Source organism: Hetaerina americana, unplaced genomic scaffold (genome assembly GCF_022747635.1).
Source record: "Hetaerina americana unplaced genomic scaffold, ioHetAmer1.1.p SCAF_13, whole genome shotgun sequence".
NCBI lineage: Eukaryota > Metazoa > Arthropoda > Insecta > Odonata > Calopterygidae > Hetaerina > Hetaerina americana.
This window is the reverse complement of record NW_027286403.1, coordinates 9,895,400-9,921,002: the sequence shown is the minus strand read 5'-3', so window position 1 is coordinate 9,921,002 and position 25,603 is coordinate 9,895,400. Positions and strand designations below refer to the sequence as shown.

Sequence of the window (25,603 nt, the reverse complement as noted above, 5' to 3'; positions counted from 1 at the left end):
TTTATTATCCCCTCATCCACTCACTTTTATATCCATCAACACACAGCCACTCGCCATATCTGATTTCGGCGATATAACCATTCACAAGTCGTATAAAAATGGTAAGTTACGGGCACGCTCAATAGTTGAAGGGTACTTTGCCCTACATATGAATGTCATCCCTTTGCACGGATATCACTGTCGAGCGATGAAGAAGTCAAGCCAATCAATGCTTACAACACTCGAAGCTATTTTGTGATACGTCAAATGCCCTCAACTCCATTTATGGGTGCCGTTTTAAAGATACATAACAATCACAGCGATGAAAAAGAAGCTACCGGCATCTGAATTGAAATTATCCCCATAAAGAGAGCAGGTTACTTGCCTGCGATCCGATGCAAGACATCCACTTCCAAGTAGAACACGCTATGAATCCAATTCCCCTTATTCTTGCCCTCACGTACCTTAATGGCGGAATTTTTCCTTTAGCCTCCTCCTTTCTTTACTCTAAAGACCTAGAGATGCAATCGAGGTCACAGAAATGTCTTGCTTGAGATGGATGGAAATGGTCAAACGCGGATATACACCCGAGGTCCATAGTCAGACACCAGTCCATTGCGCACGAGGTGGATAGCAGCCGCTGTTATCTTACCGTATAACTTAGGAAATGGCAGGTTAGACTATTCGCGCTGTTTCTCGCATACTAGGGCTCGTTTCTCACAGCTACAAGTCGAATTACATCCCCCGGAATGCATTCTTCAATATTCATAAAACTTTAAAACTCGTATACTGTGCACTGTTGGCAAGGCACGAATGCTGAAACAGTTATCACCACCAACAAACTCCGCATGTGCAAATTACATGGTCCTATAAACTGCCTTGAAGCTTTGAGAAACTGTCCCCTGGTATGGTGAACTGGAAACTCGATGAATACTTGCGTGTGATCTCCGTAGGATTTCTTTTTCCTTTGGGTTTTCATTCAATCGTTTATTCTTTTGGTCTCCGTTCAACTTCTTTGTATCCCCATGCTAAGGAATCTTTTCCTAAGTACTAAGGATTTCCCATTGAATTCATGTTACGTATTGGACAGCACTGCAAGTGTTGTTCCAGTCCTGAATACTCAAACACTTACTGTTTAATTTATGATGCGTTTTTATACTAATTGATTAAATTGGTATATAATTTATTCATTGTATAAAAAGGGTCAAACTATTAAACTCACTTGGGCACTGTACGTTTTTTTCACGCTGCCCACTTGTTCATAATGATTTAACAACAGTAGGCTCTCGGGTGCGTAGACGACGCTCAGGACACACACCATTTACCACGCCACGAATTCACTCATTTATGTCAAGTTCACAACTTGTCCAAAATATAGAGCGTATGCTCATGAAAATCGTTACTTCAGGCATATGCACCGTTTGCAAAAGTTTCCTTTTCACGGGACACGTTCCTTTTTGGGTTACATAACTTTTTCAATTACAAATGACTTGACGCTAAATGCTAACGCGGCTTTCTGTTCCATGTTTTCCATCCCCACCAAGTTGTAATAATTGAAAAAATATACAGCAGAGGGAAAAATGGGAGCTTTTTGAGTTACCTAGGTAATTTTATAGTGACTACAGCTATGAAAAGGACATAACTGTGTCAGTGTGTGACATGTACTTGGTCTGATGTGCTGAAACTATACCATAATGGCAAAAGAAGCATGTAATTATAAAGCCGAACTCCTTTAGCCATGATAAGTTTCAACGAGGTTAACATTTTTTCTCTACATAATATCATATATTGTTCTCTTCAAACTTAACGATGTGCCATACCTTATTACTGCCAAAACAGTTCCTTAAATTAAAATTTTGAAGTTAGTTAGGGCGTGGAAACTCGTCACTCCAAATTAAAGTACCTATCTATTTCTCCACGAATAAAAATGTTATTACAACTTGTTAAGATACCTTTACATCCTAATCAAGCAAGTTACTGAAACTCACTGAAGTAATTCACATGTGAAGTTGCACCGAGATTAAAACTAGTTCAACTAAATCATTAATGATGGAAAAGTACAAAATTTTTATCAAAGCCTTAAATTCATTTTTTCGCAGCTTTCAAAAGCCCTTGTTGAGTTGAATACGAGATCGGTGGTCATCTTTGTGCCAAGGATTGAGTTCGTAAGCTGTTCGGAACAGTTGCGTCCAGTTAAATTTCCACGATGGAATTAGAGGCCCAACCCGTGGGGACAGAAGATAGATAACCTATGAATCGGTTGGTGGTCGTGGGGAAGGAAAAAGCAGGCATCTCAATGCCGTCGACCAATCAAAGTTCGATGACACCGGAGGTATCCGGAACCTTTTCTGCCAGGGCGGCACCGTGCCTATTGGCATGTGCGGCGGTGAGGTGAAGCTCCTCGCTAAGGCGCGTTCCAGTGTCAAACGTCCCCGTCTCATTCCGACACACTCGGGGTCAACTCGTATCTCTTGGCTCCCACCTTCTCCAGACTAGTGATTCCTGTTGCCGGAGATAAGGAAAGTGCTTTAATCAATGAAGCTTTTATGCAAATGCAATGCAAGCCTTTCGGACGTAGATTTCAGTTAGCCGTTGTCATTTTTATCATTCACTCGGTGTCTTACACCGGTCTTTTTTTTCAATTTCGGTGCACCCGTTAAAGGTTTTCTGAAACGATTCTTGATGAGGTACGCTCTGCGCGGACTAAAAATAAAAATGTTGGTTTATTGGAGTATAATGAGAACGTAATCACGCATGATCGAGTGGCAACTATTGAATTTTCTGCCAAATGCATCATCTTTATTCGTATATCCAACTCGAAATTTTCTTTACACTCGGATAATAAGAACCCAATGGTTAAATTAAATTTCCACTATTGACAGAAAAGAATAGGTATGCATCCACCTAGTCTTTTCTGTCAGTTTATTATGGACCCACTAGATATGATTTTCCGGAAGTCATAACTCATTTTGACATACATACGTCTTACAAAATATACTCCCCGGGACCAAGTGAAGCCTCTGGACAAGCCCACAGCAGCAATCCAAGTGGTACGATTGCCAGGATGCATTAACATAGTGGGAGACGGCAGATTGGACAAGGTTGGGCGTTGTCACCCTGTGCTATGAGTCACACGCGCCCTCTGGTTGAGGTTTGAGGTGATCTCTTACCCAGGCCTATCACAACCAATCTTGAGGTTGGATTGATAACTATGGTGTTGCGTAGAAACATCTGCCAATGTGGCATCCTACATAATTGTAGCATACCAAAGAATCGTGTCGCATGGATTTTCCGGTTTGTGCTTTCGGTCCCTCAGGAGAAATGTTTTCACGTAGTATTTTTTTCAACCTGCATCTCATGTCACGTTAGTCCATATAATTTTTCTTGCGAAAAAGATAACAGATATTACCTAGCGATTGGCATGCTGTGAACACTATTATTCCATGCGAAAAGTAAAAATGTTCACTGCTCATAATGGTAAATCTCTGTCATCGTTCATTCATCATGCTTGCCCAGTAGTGTAAAATGCAAAAGCAAACTCTCCGCTCCAGCCGTAGGCATTGTCTAAGTGCCACTATTAATTTTCACAAATACCATCCCAAATCTGTATTCTTAAGTGATGAAGGCGGGAGATATTTTCCTTCTCAACTATAAAAAAAATTTGTGGAGAGAAATCACCTCCATGCGGAAGAAGTTGGACCATCTGCTTTCTCTCTTAGCCAACATCCGTGTTTCTGTTCCGGTCCTAAGGTCTCCGTTTACAATTTCTCCCCAAAAGCACTCGTTTTCAAAAAGTGGCCAATCAAATTCCTTGTGCATGGGATTCGGCCGGGGTCGCGTTTCATTCCTTTAAGCGACTGCCTTAATGGTCTCTTGGATGGACTCCAAGATATGGGATCCAGATGCAACGCACGGAACGTGATTGAAGGTCTTCGTAGCATGTTTGTGTGTATTAATCGGAAAGGAATGCAGGGGCCGCACCCAATTTTTTAAATTATGCTCTCCGTCCTTGGTTCTTAATCACTTGCTAACAGTAGATGTCGTCGTGTTCACCATTCTTTCTCCAGAGTACGCTCTTGTATGCAATGCGGATTATTTCGGTGTCAGTCACCACCAACCAGCGCGCGCGTCCTACCAAAGTGTACTCAGCTCATTTAGCGGTGCTAATCCACATTTCTCAACTCTCCGTCGTGCTTAGGTTATTCCTTTGCTCGGATAATTTTCTTTCGCTAAACTGGGTTTTAAGAGAAAGATTTTGCTAATTGTGAGTCATTAAATTGCAATTAAATGTTTATTTTTGGGTCAGAATAGGTTATCAAGTGACTTTTTGCTCTTAAAGATTTCAGGAATGGTTACTCGTACCGGTGACCTAATTTGTCCTTGATGTGCATCCTCAAGTGTTTCCTTTTCATTAATTACTTATTTCAAACCATTCTCCCCGAAATGTCTCCTGCCTTTATAGGTTATTTTCGGAAAGGCACGGCCATATTTCCTTTACTAGTTAAAAGTACCTCATTGGCTCAAACCCTACTAGGTTCTCATTTGTGATTAAATTAAGGAGTTACCATTACCGAAAATAATTCACGAAGAAGGTACTCTTTAAGCTTGCCAATTAATGAGGAATAACGAATCAGGGTAATTTGAATAAGGGGGGAAAAGATTTTTTAAATTTGGAGAGGAATCCCTATGGCTCGAAAAAATTATACTGCTGCAGCACGCAGTGCCAAAATGGCCTCCGAACTAAAACTGCCTCTATTGTTTTCAGGAAGTAGTTTTATTGGCGTGTTTTTTTATTTCTTCAGTAAGCGTTCACATTAATCTAAAAAGTCCAACTAGAATTATGCCTGTTGATGAATCACGTATTGCCTTTGGGGTGTTTCGCCCTGATAGCTATGTGTGGCATCTTCTGAGCGTAGATATATTTCTTATGAAAATTCTAATTAATGTTAAAGGAGCAGCATCAGCAGTATTAATATGCGCCTTCGCCTAACTTGTTTGGTAATATTCCCCGGATTGCACAGATGGAGAGTTGGCGACTTTTCTTAAAGAATCCTCGAATGACTTTTCCTTAAGGAGGGTGGGGATTTCTCAGTCGGCAGCTGCTGGAGCCGGAATGTGAGGGTAGGGGGATCTATCGTCCCTCCTATAAGTATTAGAAACAGGAGAAGTGAAAGTGTTCTTACTCAGCCCTCGGGCACCTCGAGGCAATGGTTTCAGGCGAATTTGGCGACTTTCTCTTCGTTCGCCTTCTGAGAGGGAGGACTCTTCGCGTGATTTCCTATTTGGCAATTCTCTTTCCACGCTCCATCCAATAGCGACGGAGAGGAGGAAGCCATTGACGTCTGTTCCGCCGGCCGGCGCTGAGGAAGTGATCACATCCGTCATTCCTGGACGTAAAATTTTTAGAACCGAGCAATTATGAGGGCCAAGCGTTTTTTTCCAGCGATTATAAGTACCGAAAAGTCGCCCTCTTTGACTTGCTCTCCCGCGCGATCCATTTATCGTGTTTTCCCGCAGACGTGACTTCGGGCATATTTTAAGAAAATCTCGAAATTTTTATCCGTGAATGACTTCGCGCGTGAAAATTATTGAAACTTCCGTATTTTTTGCTTCGACGGGTTTCCTTCGCCCTGTGGAGATATTTAACGCATGGATATCATGATCAGTGAGATAATTAATTCATAGTTGCTTCTTTGTATCAATTTTTAATGTTTCTCATATTTTGTTCCTTCGTTATGCCTTCCTCTTTTGATTCGAGTATCGTCGTCATTTCTGTTCAATCGTATTCTACATCATCGAGGATTCTTCGATAGTGCTAAAAAAGAATGCTGTTGATGATGCTCTTATTTTAAACTCTCAGTTCTTCTTTCAAATATATTTCTATGGCTCACTTGTCGAATTTCAGAGGACCTAAGGGCCTCAAGATTAATTGCCGGCAACATAGTGTATTTCACTCTGAAGAATGCACATAAATTTTTTCATCCCTCTTCGTACTTCGTTTTCAAGAAAAAATCAACAGTTGTTCGCATTCGGCATGGGTTCATGGTACACATTTAAGAACGGCATAGAGAGAGTTCAATGGGTCCGGTTGACTTGGTAGTATTTTTTCAATTTCGAATTGAATTCGGTGCTGCAGCATACTATAACGCGCTGTTGGGCCAACATCTCCGGATGAACGCCTACACGCAATGTTCATTTCCGAAGAAATGTTTTTTTATTAGAGATTAGATGATTAACCAGCTACCTGACCGCCGTCCCATTAATGAGGAATTTGAATGGAAAAGAGGAGGCCTTCAGGCGGTGAGGGTGTATCACTCTTCCCCCTCCCCGGCTCGGGGCTTTGAGTGTCTACATCGTGGAGTAAGCCCCTGATGAGTTGGGAGTGAGGGAAGCAATGGGCCTCGGGAACGACTCGTGAGTTTCTCCTGGAGGAATGACAAGCGGCAGTCCTTCTCGAAAGCCACTCTCTTGGGTTTGCCAAGAGGGTGGGTTTCGAGAAAGAGTGGGAATCTGAGAGGGTCCTCGGGAGGGAAAAAGAGAAGAGAAGAAACGACCTGCGCGGAGGAAAGGACCTTGAAGTAAAAAGGCCCGAGGAAGACCCGAGGGGGGAGAAACCTATGGCGGGATGAACTCTTCGCTAGAAAATATCACGGTGGAGCAGTGCGAGGATTTTCATTCGTTGGAAGCGCACAGGGAAGTGACTTGAACGCCTTTTCCGGGAAAGAATTATTTAATTGATTTTTGGATCCGTGATAATTCCCCTTTGTTCAGATAGAGCTTGGAGTTACGTGAAATGAGTCATTATCCTTATTTCAAGAGTTTGTGTGGAGTGGTCGGAAGTTCGATTATAGGAGCCATGTATACATTAAAAGTTCACGAGTAGCATTCTTAGTTGATATTAGAATCCCCTACCATCCCAAATTGTATGAAAAAATTTTCCTCTAATTACCCCGCTTATCGACTTGGGATTTTCGCGAGGTCTTTTTACTTTGGCGAATTAAGACCGGAAAAGTATGAATTTAAGCCAGATTTGCAATAATGAACTTAGACTCGGCTTAGGATTTAGCAAACAATTTTTATCAGGTGTGCCCCATTTAAGAACCGATTAAGATGAAATCTTGTGACAACGGTTGAAGCAAGGAATGCAGACGTGTTCAGAAGCATCTGAGTCCTGTCATGTTTTCTATCCAAGGTTAGAACCGAGGTTCATGGACGCACAAAAGTATTCTTCCGTTAATGGCAGACGAGGGTATTTCTATAGAATTTAAAATGATTTTTCAACGTCTAGATGCCAGATATCTCGTGAAGAAGGTGTCGTTATATCATCACGGTGGAATAAAGTGGACGCCCCGCGGAATACCCCATCATGCCTTGGAATTTCTGGCCACCACATTCCCTTTCTACCAGGTGTGACGTTCCATCGTCTTTTTATTTTTTTATTTTAGAACTGGCTGTATCTGGAAGCCCACCTTCCTGCCACCTCCCATTTTGCCCAATCCCTCCCACCAAACGTTGGAAGGTAAGAATGGATAGGGTTTTGTGCTCATCGGACCCTTAGATCTTTCTCGGTCGGAGGCGTGCCAAGGCGGAGGTGCTATGAGTGAGAGCCGGCGATGGAGCGAGTCTAGCATCGCCATCTCCAGCGTTGCCGGACTTGGTCCGCATTGAAAATCCCGAACCGAAAAACCTGCGGCTCCTTCTCCCTCCCGCTTGACTTAATTTCTCACAGGTCTCTCAACATTTCCTCGCACGGCGTCCGCCTATTATGAACCGCCACAATTATCCCTTTGAGAAGCAATTTGCCTCCCAAATCCCCACCCCAACAAAGAGACGCAACACGTGAGAAAATTGAAACGAAAGTAAGGCTTTTTTCCCACCGTCTTTCCCTCATTATGAATTATCTAAGAGGACGAGAGTTTTTCGATTACTTAACTGAGATCACTCTACTCAGGATGCAATATCGAGGAAGACAGTGCACAAAACATTGAGTCTATTTCCACGTCCAATTTCGAGTTTCTTTCTGCCGTCCCATGGCAAACGAGCCGTTTCAGGTAAATGAACCTGACACTGCCTTGACCACAAGGAAGGCCAAATTTTTGGGTTTCGTTTTTTTTGTTCAGCAAGTCGTGGACATTATAAAAAAACCTATAACATTAATTCCGTCTTTCTTCCTTGAAATTATCTCGGTCAGTGACATAAATATCCTTTGCTTAAGAGTTAAACGCAGTAGAAAACATTTCCCGTTTTACGCTGCACGTATTTATTTTGGTTTGGAGGTGTCAAGCGACTCTATCGAAGCATCCTTTTCGGGGTTAGATATCATCGTCGCAAGATATTGCGCCGACTATCATTAATAGTTTAATATCATAAACATGAGAGCTCGACCAGTGAGGGTCAGCTAACTTGGCAGAGACTTAATGAATAATATTTGTTTAGTCAATAAACCTGCTGTGTGGGAATCGTCAACAATTTCTAAATACTCCTCTTTCTTAGGTGTGACAATTAACGACCACGTTCCCTCAGCCTGGAACAAGGCTACCGGAAAGAGAATTTAATTGGATTGCCCTTGAAAATAAATGATCATAGTGTGTGATGTTAGTGGTGATAATATTGTTTTTTTTGCAGCATGAAAACTTCCGTTTGAATGACAGTGATTATGGCAGTACTTAGAACAAATTATGGAATTGGTATTCCCACAAGGAGAGAGTCACAATTTTGATGGCATGATAGGCATCTTACATATTTTAGTCCAACGTAGATATATAGTACGTAGGTGTAGCTTTTTGAAAAGCACATATTATCTATGGAAATACGTATGTTGAAAGTTTAATATTTCGTGACTTCAGTGTTATTTATTTGTTCGTGCATACCAAGTATAGGAAGCTTAAAGAATATAGCTTATTAATTAATACGCTAAAGTCAGTTTTTTTATGATTTTTTAAAGTATTTTAATTCGAATAAAACTGTGAAACATAACGCTATGTTGCTCAATGGCTCCTAAATTTTCATTTTTTGTTTGATTTAATGATTCGGCAGTTTAAACTCTACCATGCTGTGTATAATTATTCACCGCATTTACTCTATATATTGATTTTTATATCACTGCTAATTTGATACGTAATTTTGGCAATTTTCATTCAAAATGGTACATTTTGCTGCATTTCGGGAATTATATAGCAGGGGTATTAATCTTCCATAAATGAATTCCGTTGATTGTTGTTTCTTCTTTAACAACCATTCATGGAAAATATTTTATACGAGAATGATGTTTTTTCTAACGACCGAGATGCCGCGAGCAAAAGAATCTAATAATAGTTGCATGATTCTATGGATTTTGCTCAATAATATCTCATTGTTCTTAGCATATCGTATCCCCACCTTCATAGAAACAAAATGTAAATTCCCGTGGTAAAACAATAAAACCAATTTGCACAAAAATGTAAAACCAAAAGAACGTTATGGAGATCATACGGTGCATCAACGATAACATTTCAACCAAGAATGATGCGTTAAGTGCGGAAATATGGTCCCCATCGTTAATCCGATTGATTGCATTTTTAAATTGATTTGAATGCCTTTAAAAACATATGGCTTTTAACTATCTCTTTTCTCGTGGTATTGTTTGTAGTAGCTTGCCATTGGCTTTTTCCCACTGAGATAATTGTTGCTAAAAATGTTGTAACTGTTAACCCTAGCTATCATTGCCTTGACTGAGTTTTTATGGTATTTTCGATTTTTGTATTTTGGTCATAAAAATCGAGAGGTATATTCGTTCACAGAGTGCCAATCTAGAGGAGAATAGCCCCACAAGTTGCCAGTGGAAACAGTTGGGCTTTGAATCTCCTGGCATGTCTCCGTGCAGAAGGGTGAGGTGGGGTGAGAGGTGACTTTTTTGGCAGTAGTCATCCCCAATTTTTTGGCGAGCGTGTAGCATCGAGGCAGGAAACTGCTTGGTTTCACCTCACGTAAGAATTTGAATCCTCCCTCTAGAGGTTGAGCCGGAGGAATTTTTCCGACCTCCCCCTCCTCTATGTGTCACCCATCGAAAGGCAGAGCACCAATGCCGCGATTGTGTTCCCACATGGAATGTCGCCAGTGTTACTCTAGAATTCATACCCGTTGTCCTTGCGAGTAAGGCGAGAAGTGTACGAATCTCCTTTCTCCCGACGGGAATGGAGATTAAGAATCGCCAGAATGCACGCCATTAACTTTTAGAACGTGCTCTCAGCTTCGTTCCGTCCAGCGATACGCTCTTTCCGAGTCACTCGGTAGCCTGAGCCCTCGTCGACATGAATCGAATCAGCAGTTCCCCATGGTATCTGATATCCAATTTACTTCGAATACAAATTGATAATGCTTTAAATAAAGGGTAAGTAAGTATCGCGATGAAAATCTTTACCCATGGCATCAAATTTTATAATTTGCAGTAAATCAGAAAAGACAGCTAAGATGCGGCTGTTTATTGCTCTGGAACGCTCAACCTATAATATAAATATGCATTGGCTAGGCTTATCGAGTTTGGAAACCTTTTACGCAACACTATTGGTAGATATTTATATTATTTCAGCTCAAGAAAGGTGTAAATAGGATATTTTTGGCAGTATATTAAGTTTATCATACCTGCTAAAATATCTAAATGTCGAAGAATTACAAATACCTGCAATTGAGTATAATGTTATTTTTTCAGTAGGCATCAATTAGAAACAGGGCATATTTTATTATTGAAAAAAATATTTGAACCACACGTTGTAATGTTTCAACTTCGTGTGAGTTCTTAAATGTGCGAGGACAATCTGGAAACCCAGAACCTGCTGGATTCCAACGCTGTGTCAAAATCTCGTAAATGACATGGAAATTCATATGACAACTAAATAGTAACACCTTCAGCCGATTGTGTATTGTCAACAGTGACCCAGTGCAGTGTAGATCTTTCACACAGCTGAACACTCTCGTATAGCATGACATTTAGTCAATGGGTTTTGGCTGTCCGAACGGCTGAGGTCATGTGTCAAGATTAGTCACCAATCCTCGGGTTGGTCGGCATGTGCCATCGGGCCAACCGAATCGGTCCACATCAGCACTACCTATGATTCTATGCTCTAATCCACCGTCTTATAGTAATAGAAAGTATATCTGATGACCTTGCAACAAAGATTTTGCCAGGATTTCTCCCTAGCATGAGAAATAATTATTACATTTAACAAAATTTTGAACCCAAATGCCTAATTATTGAAATATTAATTTTCACTATCCCTGGATCATTTCATGGGTAAGTAATATCATATGTAGTGACTCAATAAAAAACATTACTTTTAAAAACTTATACCTTAGCATTCAATTCACAATATGAACCTTCTAATGCACTTTGTCGCTTCAAAAGCAGTACCAATTTGGCTGAAAAAGTAAACTCGGCTGCCACATATGAATGAACAGCACTAGCAAACTCTTCCTTGCGAAACAACAAGCGTCAATTCAGTTAAATCGAAATTTAAGAATCCGGAGTGGATTCAAAAATCATTGATACGTGTGTATACAAATATTTAATATTCCATGGATCCATTTATTTCTAATAATGCCTAGTTGTAAAAATGCCAAATTATGTATGTTTATGCATATTCTCGTACGGTTCTATCCAGTTTAGCGCTTCGAATGTCACTTGGATGCTACTTTCGATAATACTAGATTGTTATTATTGATATTTTGGTGGCCCTACTGGATCGGCTCCAGCTTTTAGAGATGCCAATTAAAAACCGCTGGTAATAAGAACAGAGGTTCTAGTAGCTCTCAGGAGATGCTCGATTTGAGGGGCTGTATGCTCCGAAGTAGGCGTGTAACTGGACTAAATAGGACTAGAGTGGTATATAGGGGTCGAATAGGAGGCCAATCTCCTCCATGAAGCCTGGGTAGCGTTGGAAATAACACCTAAATATCCGGTCATATTCTGAAATCGAACCCGACCCTTTTGGTGCGGAAGCCACTGAACCTTTCCCCCAACCAACCATGCCCCTGTCGGTACATATGGCATTCCTACGTCATTCGACTTATATGTCTTCTACCTTCCGGCCTGTAAGTGAAGCCAATTCGTTGATATTTGTGGTATATTGAAATATGGGGCTATGCTCTTCCAGTATACATGTACGAAGTACAGTTAGTGTAGCTTACCTCATTCATTGTAAAATTAGAATGACTATTATAACGCACCAACAGCTGAAGTCATATCGCAGCCGGAACTAAGCACACATATCCTTCAACGGACAATATGGTATCACTAATGCCCCGGTGTTCAGACCCCGATTTCGGGTTTGGCAGTCGGCGAGTGGGCTAGACGCCAGATTAACTTGGTCGGTATCAAGAGACTGGTGATGGCTATGAAGCATTCCTCACTATGGTAATACAATTTGATTTCCTTCTGCACCGGGTGACTACGTCCCTGCGATAAATTTCGTATGTTTCTGGCAGTATGTGAAACTTTAACGTTCACCTCACTAGTTTATGGTGAAATTACATCTCATATCTAACAAGTTGATGCGTTTTTTTTTCATTTTAAGTAACGGTTGCGTGTTACGCGCTTCTGCTGCTCGCTTATAGTGCCGGATGCGTAAATATGAGGTTTGGCGCGGTGGCCATTTTAGTTATCCCACGTAGGGCCTGAATTCGCGGATTTTTATCTGGAATGATTTCTTGGCTTCGGTGCCATGTTGAGAGCAATTTAAGTGTAATACGTCTTTTAGGATGTGATGTTTCACTCTAGGTTTATTAATGCCTTTCGTTAAGCGGAGGCTATTGGCTATCACCAAATTAACCCGCTGTACCAAGTGTCGCAAACGGTTTAATGTGTCTGTTGGTAAACAGTTTCGGTCGTTGAAAGTAACAGCCGCGCTATGGTGTATAAGTTTTGGTGCGTAAAATGTGCATTTCATTCCCCAGTTCTGTGGGTCTAGACGTCTCAGGGAACCTGAGGTAGAACACATGGGTCTGAGTTAAGATATATTTCAATATCATAACACATCAATTTAATTGCAATATTAGCCAAGCAGTGTCCTTCTCTGAAATGTCCGGACTAGATACAGTGGTTTCGCCTTTCTGTATCATGAGTGAAAATTAATATGAGACAAAATCTTTAAATTTTTCTTCCAAACATATTCATACATAGCATTCATAATTGTTTATAATAGCAAATATTGCCTTGTAAACAAAATATATATACATATTTATGTGTGTGTGTGTGCATATATATATATATATATATATATATATATATATATATATATATATATATATATATATATATATATATATATATATATATATATATATATAAACTCCACCGAAAGTGCTTGTTCCTTTGAAGCATTGAAGTGACCAGAGGAGTTGTAAACTCGTTGAAATTCCAGTGGGGTAAGATATAGCCAGTCGATGAACCAAATGCACGTTTTTAATAATTCCGCATCCCTTATGACTGGGTGGGGCTGTTTTCACCTTTGTTCAAATTTCGAAATAAAAGCTCAAAACATTGGAGACTGACATTATTTGACTTTACCGACACTGAAAGAAATAAATTTATTTCACCCCATCTCTCTTTATAATGTCAAAGGTAAAACCCCTTGAGTACTTGATGTCCTAAATAGTTTGGAGGGTATCAAACAATCAGAATATATCTCACGTATCTATCCGTACGTTTAAACTACTTTCAACGTTGAATCCATAGTAGAATTTTACTATGTGATACTTAAAGCTATCCATGCCACAAATGCCCGTGTTTCGTGTACCTTTAAGGGAACCATAGTTGAGAGAAAACTAGTGCGCTCAGCAGCGTGAAAGTGAATGTACAGTGGCATACCGACGACGCCTACGGACCGTAGACGTAAGAAAATCTAGCCTTTCACTTCCTTTACTGTGAATGGGAAGAATTAAGGGAATGGAATGAGACTTGGTTTGATCGGACACAGAGTACGTTTTCGGTTCTGATCCGGTCTAAAATACCGTTTTTTTTTGCTCAGCCTTTCGTTATAATCTGGTTCGTTGCCCTTTAAAAGGTAGTACAGTTATGCCTTCATCGACGAGAAGTGGGCGAGTAACTTCTAATGACTTCGAACTCTCTCCATATTACCCTTATATTTATATTTTATGAATCCCACGGTTAAGGTATTCAAATGGTAGAATAATTAAGTTTATTGCTAAGTCGTGTAAAAGTTGCCGGCCGTTCACCAATATGGATGGAACGCAGACACGGATAAAATAGATGATTTTATTGCTCTTCGTTTATATACTTCAGCGTCTAATTAGGAAAAAGGTAACTTCCCTCAATGGACCGTTATACCGCTTCTCAGCTAAACCTGTTGAATATTGCCTGGGTGTATTTATTTTTGTTGTTAACAAGCATGGTTTTGCTGAAGACCACAGTCAAACTACGTGCCATTAGCCTTGTTGGATTGATCCACTATCTGCAACTAACTCATGAGCGTTACTAAAATGCTCAAAAATTTGGGTTGACGTCATCATTCTGTGGACCACTTTTCGTACCTCCCGTGAGTAGTTAGATGATTTCGGGAGCTACATAGCGTAAAATGTCAACACGGTAATTTCATATCATACACGAACATTAGGTACTCGGAAAATGCCATGGTTGGCGACGGAACCTTGGCCGTGGCTAGTCCGTATGCCAAAACTGAAAGTTATGGAATCATCAAGAAAGGTATTGGATCGGAATTAACGCAGAAATTTTGTGGGCTCCGGCTGGTAAGCTTGAAAAATCTGTAATATGACTCGAGTTCCAATGATTAGTACAAATTACTTTGAACATGATTATTAAATGCGTGTTATTTTGGGAAGGAAAATAAAAAGGAAATCATCCACCGCTCATTGTTCACAATGATGGCGGTCCTCCAGCAGCCATATTTTGCGCCAAATGCTCTTTTTTATCTGTTGGGTTGTGATGCAATTAACCCTGTGTTCACTGTGGTTCATTGTGTGCATATTCATTGCGGTTCTTGAATCCAGTGATCTCTATTGTTTCATCGATTACAAAATGGGAAAAATACCAAGAAACATTGTTGACTTTTAAAGTGATGGAATGATCATGAAATAGTTTCAACAAATTTGGCAGTTATAGTTCTTTGTTGCAAATATTCCTAGAGCTAAGTGTTGATACGAGTCGGGTTATTTTCCCCATCTTTCTGTCCTTGTACCCAAATGGTTTATCATATGCTTAATATAGCTCTGTCTTTAATTTTCCAGTTCATAAAAATACCTTCAATATTAACTGTAGTTATGGTAAAATAAGGGTAGAAAGATCTATCCAGAAACCGAGTAATGTGTCTAGTAATGTGTATGTGTTGGTCTATGTGCTATTGGATTCCTATTTAAAGACAATTTTATACTTATTTTATTTTCTTTCTTTTCAGTTTTCGGCACGATGTTGATACGACTGCTTTCGTTACTGTTATTCATCCTTTTACTGGGCATTCAGGTTTCATTGGGACAGGTGAGTTTTTTCTTCTAATCGCAGTATAATTTTAACTTTGCAATGACTAATTTTAAATCAATTGGTTTTTAATGTCTCGAAAGCGTACTCAGATGGAGGGTTTAACATGGCCTTGGTGGTTTGAAGGAAATGAAGGTAATTTTTAAAGGAAATGAAAGTGGACGCTTTGCTAATCTCTGATAACTCTTCATATTTGATGGAGTCGTAGTTAGATAAAAAATAATATATTGCTACAACTTCATTTTTTCGTGAAAGTTGAGGAAACATTTCTCACGCGAAACAAGCCATTATTCCTGCTCCTTTGATTTTTTTGTTTTAAGTTCGCTTCATTTAAGAATGAGTAGGATTTTCCGCTTGAAATCTGGTCTTGAAATTGAAATACGATTGGGAAATTCCTCAATAAATTGATATTTATTAACACTTTCGCTTTTTCCAACAGTTATGGGATTTTTGTGTCCGGGGTAGTTATTAGTTTACATTATTTTCTAACGTACGTGGAGCTTTTAGCATGTATTCAACTTTTGGAAGTGTGCATCATTTAGCAAGACAACACGGTATGATCGTTTTGATATGTTTCACGGCACGGGATTGGAAAATCTGCGAGTTTTCCCATCGAATTTCTGCTGATTGCTTTCCCGCAGCGCCACCTTTCCCCAAGAGTCGATTGTTGCGCGGAAGTAATTCTTAGAGGAATTTTTTTTTAAATGTCGAGGTCATTTGAAAGTTCCCAGCATCGCCCGGAGTGGCTTGTTCTGACTCAACGCGAGCCTAATGTCGTAGTCCATGAGATCATTGTGTCTGTAGGTGATGTCGTCAGTAACTAATTCCAATGCTCTAATTTTCTCGCGTATATCCATGGGCCTACTATTAACATATGAAACCATTTTAAAACTGTCAACCTCATAATGTTAAATTTTAATAATTTTTACTAATTTAACAATGTAAAAAAATTGTAATAATTCAAAACTTCTGCGGATTCACGTTTCCGTTTTTACTTATTCCATTGCCAAACAAGCATACCGATTTTACTCTTAGTGGCGGTAATTTATTTATTTTATTTGTTTATTTTATTTATTCAGTATAAGTCCGAAAACAGCGCATTCTGGCCTTTACATCGAACTATTAACAACGATAACAATGATCACATTTACAAACACCCAAGCCCTAGGTGGAGGAAAACTCACCCAGGCGGGAATCGAACCCGCGACCCTTGGAATGGCAGACGAGGACGTTACCCCGCCGCCACCGGGGTTGGCAATACCTAATTGCATACCTATTAAGTGATCGTCCTATTCATCTGATGTAATTTAGTGAGTAAGGAAAAGTATTATTTTGTGATTTTTTTACTCATGAATAAAACGTTATCCTTCCTTTTTTATCCGAAAGTTAAGTGAAGGGATCCAAGGGAAATACATATATTTCTTCAAAGGGGGATTTTCATATGGAATACTTACTCTTTATTGGTGTTCCTCAAACTTGTGGTTCATGCCGCATGAGGGACGGTGTAAAAAATGCATAAATGCTTGTTATGGTATGCTACTAGCCTTTATCAATTGTTTTCCGCCTCAAAAATCCAGCCGTAATTTTAAGAGGCCATTGCAGTTTCATAATTCCTCAATCCTTGCAAATAGACGTTTTGTAAGGCGCACATAAATGTTATGGAGTTGAAACGTAGAGGCGTCAATTAAAGTGTTTGGGGACACCGGGGTAGATTGTCTGACGGCTATTGCAGCGTGGTGCGAAAACCGCGGCAGTGGCTGGCACTCATCTAACGCCTTGTGCCACGTATTTGGTGGTATCTCGGCCACTGTGATGCCCCAATATTGAGCTGTGTGTCACCTCGTGGAGAAACGCTTCACATCTAAGCCAATGGACTCAGTCTGTTAGCAAGCCATCTCCGTGAAGATGAGTTTGTCACGGAGTGAGCACGTAGACCTGCTCAGCCATCCGCATTCTATCTGTTGTTGGGCTCGGTTATTTTCGTGACAGTTCACCACTTCGTCACCTTATATTCGAATGTCGTGATTAGGAATGTATACAAATTTAATAAGTAATGCTTTCGGATGTAAGCATGTGTTCTTGCATCTCAGCCGCATTATCAAAATGGGATGTACGTAAAAATATTAGTCATATTTCTGTGATTAAGCCACGAATTCAATAGGGGATTTGATAGTAGAAGCTAATTAGATCTCAAGACATTGGAGATTACTTGTGAAGAGGTTTTTGCTAGCATTTTTATTGATTTCATGGTTACAAAATTTGTCCCATTTAGCCTGCTCAACGATTTTTCATAATTTGCCAAGCAAGAATAAATTGCCAATTTGATCGTGAAATGGAAAGCCTTTTCTCGCGCGGAATCCATAGTTGTGTGGTTCTGCGGTTTGAAATACTGTAATTAACCCTGTTTTAATGCATTTTTATTATATCTCTCATTGAGGGCGGCATCCAAATGATATAGTTTTAAGATTTGTCCTTTTTTCGTTGTAGAAACTGCAAATTCTTTTATTGTACCCCAAATGAATGACTGGGCATTGGTGAGCTGGGTTTACATACATTGGGTTGGGTGTTGGTGAGATCACGTCATTGCGCGTAATCCACCCGTAAGGTTTCCTCCAGGTTTTTTTTCTATATTCACTGATATATAGTACTTCATGTGTCTTAGTTCACATTAAAGTTGTAAGAGTGAATTGAATACGATATGTCGAAAGTTAAAAAGGCGACTTATCCTTTGGCCTACTCAAGAAGGTTAGTCACTTGGCTGGTGAATTCCTGAGGTCTCTGAGCGTCGCTGCCATAATCCCTCGAGCATCCAAGCAAACTTGCCCCTTGTTTGTTCCTTTTTCTCTTCTGCCGTCTCATACCTGCGCCCTTCGGATGCGAATCCAAGGAAATCACTTAGCCGGAAAAGATACGTGGAAAGCTCATCCCGGATCTAAAACTTGCGAGCCCCGCAGCTACGTTGGTGAAGCTTTCTTGACTCATCGGCGCTTTGCTGCCCAGAATGAAATTGAAGTAATGAAAGCAGTCTGAAATGTCACACGAATGAAGTGAATGTGCTCAATTTCAGGTATTTTTATAAAGTATTGTTCCATCAATTCTATTCTCAAACGACTATACCCTCGCACCGAATATGTCAAACATTTTCTCTACGTTGAGCAAATGGTTTTTCCTGAAAATCAATTTCAGATGGAGAATTTTGCTCAAAAATAGATTCGATGAAAAATATTTTCATTCTCCCATCTCTAAAGTATATTTAAAAACACGTGATACCATGTGTCCGGCATATTTTTCCAAACAGCCAACGTCAGCAACAGATCAAGTCCTTGGAAGTTATACCATACATTTCCGTCGCTCTTTCTCTGCTAGATTTTTCGATTTTCTGTCGAAGAGAAGCTCATGTTATGTGGTCGTGGTGTATCAGATCTTTGCCTCGTTTTTTACCAAAGGTATGGTTCACGTTGTGTCCCTAACGATACAATTGAAGATTTTCTTCTTTTTCTTATTTGAATTCTCGTTACAATGCCGGTATTTTTCATTCGGCCTAAGAATTTTCTTGTCCTACTTAAATTACAATTGCCTAACAGATTATCATAATCCTTTATGCCAAAAAATAAATATTTTTTTTTCTTTCCGTGACCGTCAATAGCTCTAACCTGATCGTTCAGTATACATAGCCAAGCAACGATGGGATTAATTATATTGGTGATGGCATTGTCGAAGCTCGAATGGAAAAATTCATTTGCTGAAAGTTCCAACCCAAATTTGAAATGCGCGAAGAAAGAACTCTTAGGTATTCTTCAATTTTATATCTTGAGCAATATATTCGGAGAAATCTGTTGATAAGTGAATGAACTGAATGCCAAATTTCCATCCTTGTGAGCACTTCATTCATGGTGTCTGCATTTATGGGTGCTTCACTTCCGGCTAAAAACAGCTCGTTATGAAGCGATTAGCTTTCCTAGCCGCAGGAAATAACGAATGGGTTGCAGTGTTTGGTGTGAACGACTGTATTGCTGGGCATTGGGCTGGTTCCAGATGACACGGTATGCGAAGTACTCTCGGCATGAACTCACCCTTACACCCACACCTGGCTTCTCAATTGTTTTCACCTTTGCCTGTTCCACTGACTTTTAAACTCACGCCGTTCATATGGTAAAATACCAACTTAAGCTTCCTTTTAATAGTATGCTATTCTTCAAATGCTAATCGTGGACTCCTAGAAAAAAAATAGTTAACTGGTGATTTGCCACTACTTTCCGTCCTTCCGTTACACTGCATTCCTACTGAAGTTGGAAACGGCTTACTTAAGTAGGAGCTTTACCGAACGTGAGCTGTTTAGAAATTTGGATAAGTTCAGCCATTGAAAGGAGGGCATGAGTAGCTGAACGGCTCAAAGGAGATAGCAGTACAGTATCCGGCCTGTAGAAAACCTTCAATTCCATTCAGCAGCACATTCGGCTCACAGTGAAACGATCACTTTTCGTGATGACGAAAACGGTGGAAATGTTTTAAGGTTATACGTCATCATGAATATGCAAACCACGAATGTCGTCAATATATTCAAGCACACCCAGCTAACTGAGTTTGTCATCACCGATATTTCAATTCATTTGCCTCCTTCTGCGAGTCATCGACCTATGAACTTTCAGTCACATTATCGAATTTCTGTCCACCTACCAAAATGTGTTCTCGGGAGCGAATCTCTTGTCTCTGTTGTAGTAGTAGTTTTTATGGGAGGCGACCGACATCTAATGTCATTTGCGCCATTAGGGATGGATGGGAAAGGAAGGGTGGTGAAAACCCCGGCTCCGACATTAGCCTACTCTTTTCGAAAGGCGCCAAAGGGTCTGCAGTTTAACGTCCCATCCGACGGACTTCGTACTCACTCAAAGTGCTCTCCCACAAAGCACGTCAAGTAGGGATCGGGATACCACTGAAAAATATTTGTCTCCAGGATTTGAACCCTACTGGGCCCTCTTGGTGGGAAGCCCGTACGTTAGCCACCGCAGCATCCCGATTCCCTCTTGTCCCCGGCTACCACCAGAGTCATCATGGGGGATCATTATGTATGCGGTGAATCGTATTGGATTAGCGAGTTGTGTGATTCATAACTGAAGAAAGTGCACGCCGCGTTCAAGAAGGCGAGCCTCTTTGGACTCGCCCCGTATGACTAAGGTGAAAATGCAACGCGAGAGTTGGCATGGGATGAGCCCGAGCAGTTTCACGCTCAGCTTTCGTAGCTTTCCCGAAACTGGGAGGGTCCAGCATGTCTCACGCGGCACGCTCGTTCCCTTACTCGACGGAGCGTCATCGACCTCCGCCCGGCCGCTCCTACGCACATACCGCCCGCCCCCTTTTCTCCGGCAGTCACACGTCACCATCGCCTCGGCGAATATCCGCGTCCTCAGGAAGGGAATAGTTCGGCGGTGGACGGCCTACGCTTCATCATTAATGAGAGTTTTCGAACGCATCACTTAACTTATGGCATCGCCGGCATACGTAAGTGAATCACGCGTCGAAGGGACTGGATTGCGGATATGCGAAGGGTTGGATATTTTGTTAAAGGCTTTTTGTGGGGCATAGCTCAGGTATTCGGTTTTGCGACACACAAAATAAAAGGAAAGGGCTCTCTCTCTTTCATCCTTTAAATACCAAAGGAATAAATGCATAGCAATATTTAATTTTAATTTATTGTTTTATACATATCTTGCGTTTTTCTTCTGCATATTGAAAAATTACCCACAGCATTTTTTCGAATGTGGAGCCATAGTCAGTCATTCCCAATATCACAAAGCCATTCCTATTTAAACTTAATAGTACCCTGTTTTGTATTTTTAAGTTTGAAACAATGGACTTGTGGCAGAGATGATTGTTGCCTCTTTTAATTCTTCATAAAAAATGTGTTCCTCGTCATCGGATTATTTTCTACCCTTGAGTTAAGTTCAGAGGTCAAAAATCCATCACAAACCCTGAAATACCCCAATTTTGCAGTAATATCACCAGTAACCTCAAAGCAGTCCCAACATAATAATTTTTTCACATATTCTTGTATAGTAAAATTAGCACGAACTGTTTAAATATTTAACACAGGAGGCTACTTGAGAGCAGTGGTCATTGATGTTATTGAAATGACGATTATTTTTAAAGATTCTCCCATTTAATGAGAATTTATTCGTTTGGGGAGGGGGGGGCAATGCGGTCCTGTTCGTTGCCGTGGTAAATATTTCAATGGAAAATGGATTTTGAATCGTTTTAAATAAATTTTGACGGGTAATTCATGCATTTTTTTCTTTTCTGTAGCCATCCACGAAATTCAGGAAGATCTTTCCTGTTTAAAAACAAGTGTTCTCGTTTCCAATGTGGCAGATGTCGCTCGTGACATTCGGCATATGCGCATTGTCGAGCAGCATAGGATTCAATTGGTCTCGATGTGTTCATTGGAAGACAATGGAATTTCTTCAAAAAAATGAAAAAGACGACATGTTTACTCCAGTGTGCCACGGGAAACCCACATTTTGAGCGGAAATAAGGACGTAAAGGGTCTTCATGCACCAGGCATAGGATGAGGAAGGTTGAGGAAGAGGAGTTGGGGGGTCGGGGGCGTCGTAGTCATGAGTGGACGGCCGTCTGAGAGTTGCGTGGCATCTTTCCCTCTCCCCCGTTTCGATGCAGGGGCTAAGGGGAGGGGGTTGCGATGCGGGGTGGCGGGCGTCAAGAAGTGTCTTCGTCCCCGTGACACACTTGAGCCGGGGGCAGCCGACGGGGGGAGGGCGGGGATGGTGCTCCACCCTCTCCCCTCATTCACTCATCCCCCCCCCGCCTTCCCTTCTACCCCTTGTCACTGTGGCCGCCCGTCGTTGGCGGCCCTCCGGCGGCCCGCGGCCTATGAGATGCAGACGACTATGGGCAGCGTAAGACACACGGCGGCGAAAAACGGGCAGCCGGGCGTCATTACCACTTCTAGCAAGAAGAGGGTCCATGGTTATCTATTTGCATTTACCTACTCCTAGCATGGTTTTCTCTTTCGGAAGGGGGACAAGAAGCCAGGAAATGAACGCTGGGATCTAGCTCTCCCTCCTCGGCGTGAGTTACCTTACGGGAGCGCAGGCGTTCAAAATTACCCTGTATCCGGGTGGAGTTTGCCTGCCTTTCAGCTTTCCCGGATTATAGCGCATTTAAAAATGCCTTATCCATCATCTCCACCCCGCATTTGTTTTACTTAAATCAAATTATCCTGATTCCTCCTCTCTGTGCATATTTCATGAAAATGTCCAGCTCTTCTCCTTAAAATATCGATGCTCTTCTGGACGAAGAACCATTGCCACCTTGATGTGTGAGAGTCCAATCAAAATCAGAATGCCATAGTTTCCCGTTATATTTTAGAGATAGCGTAAATATTTTGCATATCACCGTGGATGTATTCCATCGTCCGTTTAGCACTCCGTCGCCGCCATCGCCATTATCAAATGGGTTATAGGAGCTACTGCATGTCTTCGATGATTATTTTGTATCAGGAAATAGATACTCATCTGTTTCGTGAATAGTGACGGCATAAAGAGTGTTATTGAGTCATTTTTATTCGCTTAATCGCTTGGACACTTTTTCTTTCCTATGATATGAGTAGGTCTTTTCAATAATGAACTAATTTTCAAAGCTGTTCGTAATCATGCCACAGTATTATAACAGAGATTTAGGTAAAACTATAATTGTTATATGCGGCTTTATGTGTACGGGAGACGTTAATTTAAGTGAGAAAATTTAATCCCTGGGAGTTTAGGTGCATTACATTCGTCACATTTTTCTCATTTGGTTTATATTTCAAGAAGAGATTGTGTGGTCTACACTTCTGATTCTGCCCTAAATCCCAATGAGCCCCTCCAAGATCAGGTGATTGTAAGACCCAGGTGCACCTTATAGTCAAAATACCCCATCGCTTCAGTGCCATGTGTTATTGCGACAGCCGTCAGACGATCGAAATAATTAGTCGCTCATATGTCGGATATTTTGGATTGTCACATTGTTGTTTTCTATACTTCTTCACGCTTTGGCGTGGCTGAATCAAAATGCCCGAACGGAAAGCATCATCGTAGCCCCCTCAATGCCGCCCTCTCATTTCCTGGCATCGGGTGCCCAAGCATTGGACCAGGAACATCGACGTGGACGCAATATCGGAGATGGCCGCGTCGGCGTAGGAGCCCCCGAGAGCGAGACCCACTTATCGGCCGCGGCCGAGAGATCCCCCTCATGCGCCTCCGCCAAGTCTCCGCCGTCGTGCAGTGGGAGCGCCACTCACTCGCCCTCCCGCTTGCCAGTGCACCAGTGACCGGAACGTGAGCGCTCGACTCCGGAGCATCGAAGAACTCGTCCACCAGCCCTCCAGCGCCACCCCTCCCTCCTCTCCCATACTTCTCCCACCCCCAACCCCCCTTTCCTGCACCCTTCCCATCACTCACTCCAGTCGACCGCACGGAAAACTCATGGGGGAAACCTGCTGTGCGGCAAAAAAAGAGGCGAACGGTAAAAAGAAAATGGTTTTATTTGGCGACTGGTGTCTTTTATTCGAGATGAACGTACCAACTCCTCCCGCGAGGTGGCCGGAGCCATGAGCTCGATTCCACTACCGGCACTGGTCTCGTTTTGTGGCTCGCGAGGTCTTCGGGTTAGAGATGGCAGCCTGTAGTTTTTTTTACGAACAGGTGTTTTTGGATCTGTGCTTCGATACCCATTGACCTGGTGATTGATGCTCATGAGTCAAACATGGGAAATTTTCGTTATTGTACTCGCGCGTTGGTCAGTTTTGCGATACAAGGTCGAAATCTTCGGAATGTCGGGCGGTTCCGAGCCGGGGCACCTCGGTAAACGCTACTTTAAGCAACTTCTCGTCTATAAATCCATGTCGAAAGATCGTCGCCTGTGGGTGGTGCTTTGTCTTAGATGATGGATGGACAGTTCTCGGAATTCCCTCCGGTGAACATGAGCGACGATCCTCGGGTTATCCGGCCAAAACGCCTCCACTTATGATCCGCGTCGGAGCCAAATCATTTGCGTCTTCCGTTCCTCTCGTGGGCTCTTTAGGCCAAAGGGCATGTCGCCGATTTTCCCCACCGCCTGCTGATCAGGTTCACGTGAGGTCATCCTCCGGGCCTTTAGTGGACAGCCTCAAAGTATCCCCCATAATTCCTTGCATATTCTCTAATCGCTCATTTCTCCGCTCACTCTTCGTTTTCTTTCGAAAGGTGTGCATCACCCGTGGATCTGTACAGCGTTCAAAGAGATTGGATATAATTCCTACCCTCGGGCCATGGAGACCCATTCAGCAGTGGTCCACCCTCTGCATTTACCCCCAAGGTTGATGGGTGGGCTTCATTTCATGGAAGCCGTGTATCTTTGGGCTTCATCCTCGAGAGGGAGATCATTGGGATACGCCGGGGATGACTTTTCGGTCCTAGTGATGGTTTATTGTTGCATTTCTCCTTTACAACTACACGGACTTCGACTATCGAATGAATCGGTCAAAACTGTACCCAGGCCAAGGAATTTAAAAAACAATTATTAGTTTCTTCGGGAATTTTCCAGTAGCTCTAGGGGGGTTGTGGGCCCGCTCAAATGCGGCGTCGACTTGCTCACCCAGCATCTTTAATGCGCGAGCATTGCCTGAAGCGTTCATTGTTGTGGACTGATTGTGGTGTGACCTCGGCCGACGTTGAGCCTGGAAGCACGTCTTATTCGGCGGGGATGTGGAATGCTTTTGTCATGGAAAACTTATTCTCCATCATCTGTCTAGTAGTATTGGGTAAGATCCATATGGGCAATAAATCTTTGGTAATTCCGATATGCTCGGTCCATCATAATACCGTTAAGTCAGTCAATTCTTGGATGCGATATATGCCTGTTTTATTGCGCAATCGGTTGGAAAAATACACGTTCTCAATCATTTCACCGGCCTTCTGTCGCCGTGCTAAGGATATTCCTAAGTGAAAGAGATTTCTTTCCAAGGTAGTAAATTCCATCAATTTTATCGTCCATGCAGTTTCCTTAACGGTCACTCAACACCCAGGATTGTTGCGCTCTGAATAGAATAGGATGTAGGAATTTGCAAAATTAATTCTCAAGTATCTTTTTCCTTACAAAATGTAGCTG

The 25,603-nt window shown here is 41.6% G+C and overlaps 1 protein-coding gene across 3 annotated transcripts in view; it reads left to right on the top strand.

Annotated features, from left to right (window-relative positions):
- The window catches only part of uif (sushi, von Willebrand factor type A, EGF and pentraxin domain-containing protein uif), a 132,820-nt gene that overhangs the window by 7,718 nt on the left and 99,499 nt on the right, over positions 1–25,603 (top strand). For all 3 annotated transcript variants that reach the window (XM_071583205.1, XM_071583206.1, XM_071583204.1), the window contains exon 2: positions 15,384–15,463. In XM_071583205.1, the coding sequence (XP_071439306.1) occupies positions 15,395–15,463 (69 nt within the window). In that variant the 5' untranslated portion in view covers positions 15,384–15,394. The remainder of the gene's footprint in view (positions 1–15,383; positions 15,464–25,603) is intronic.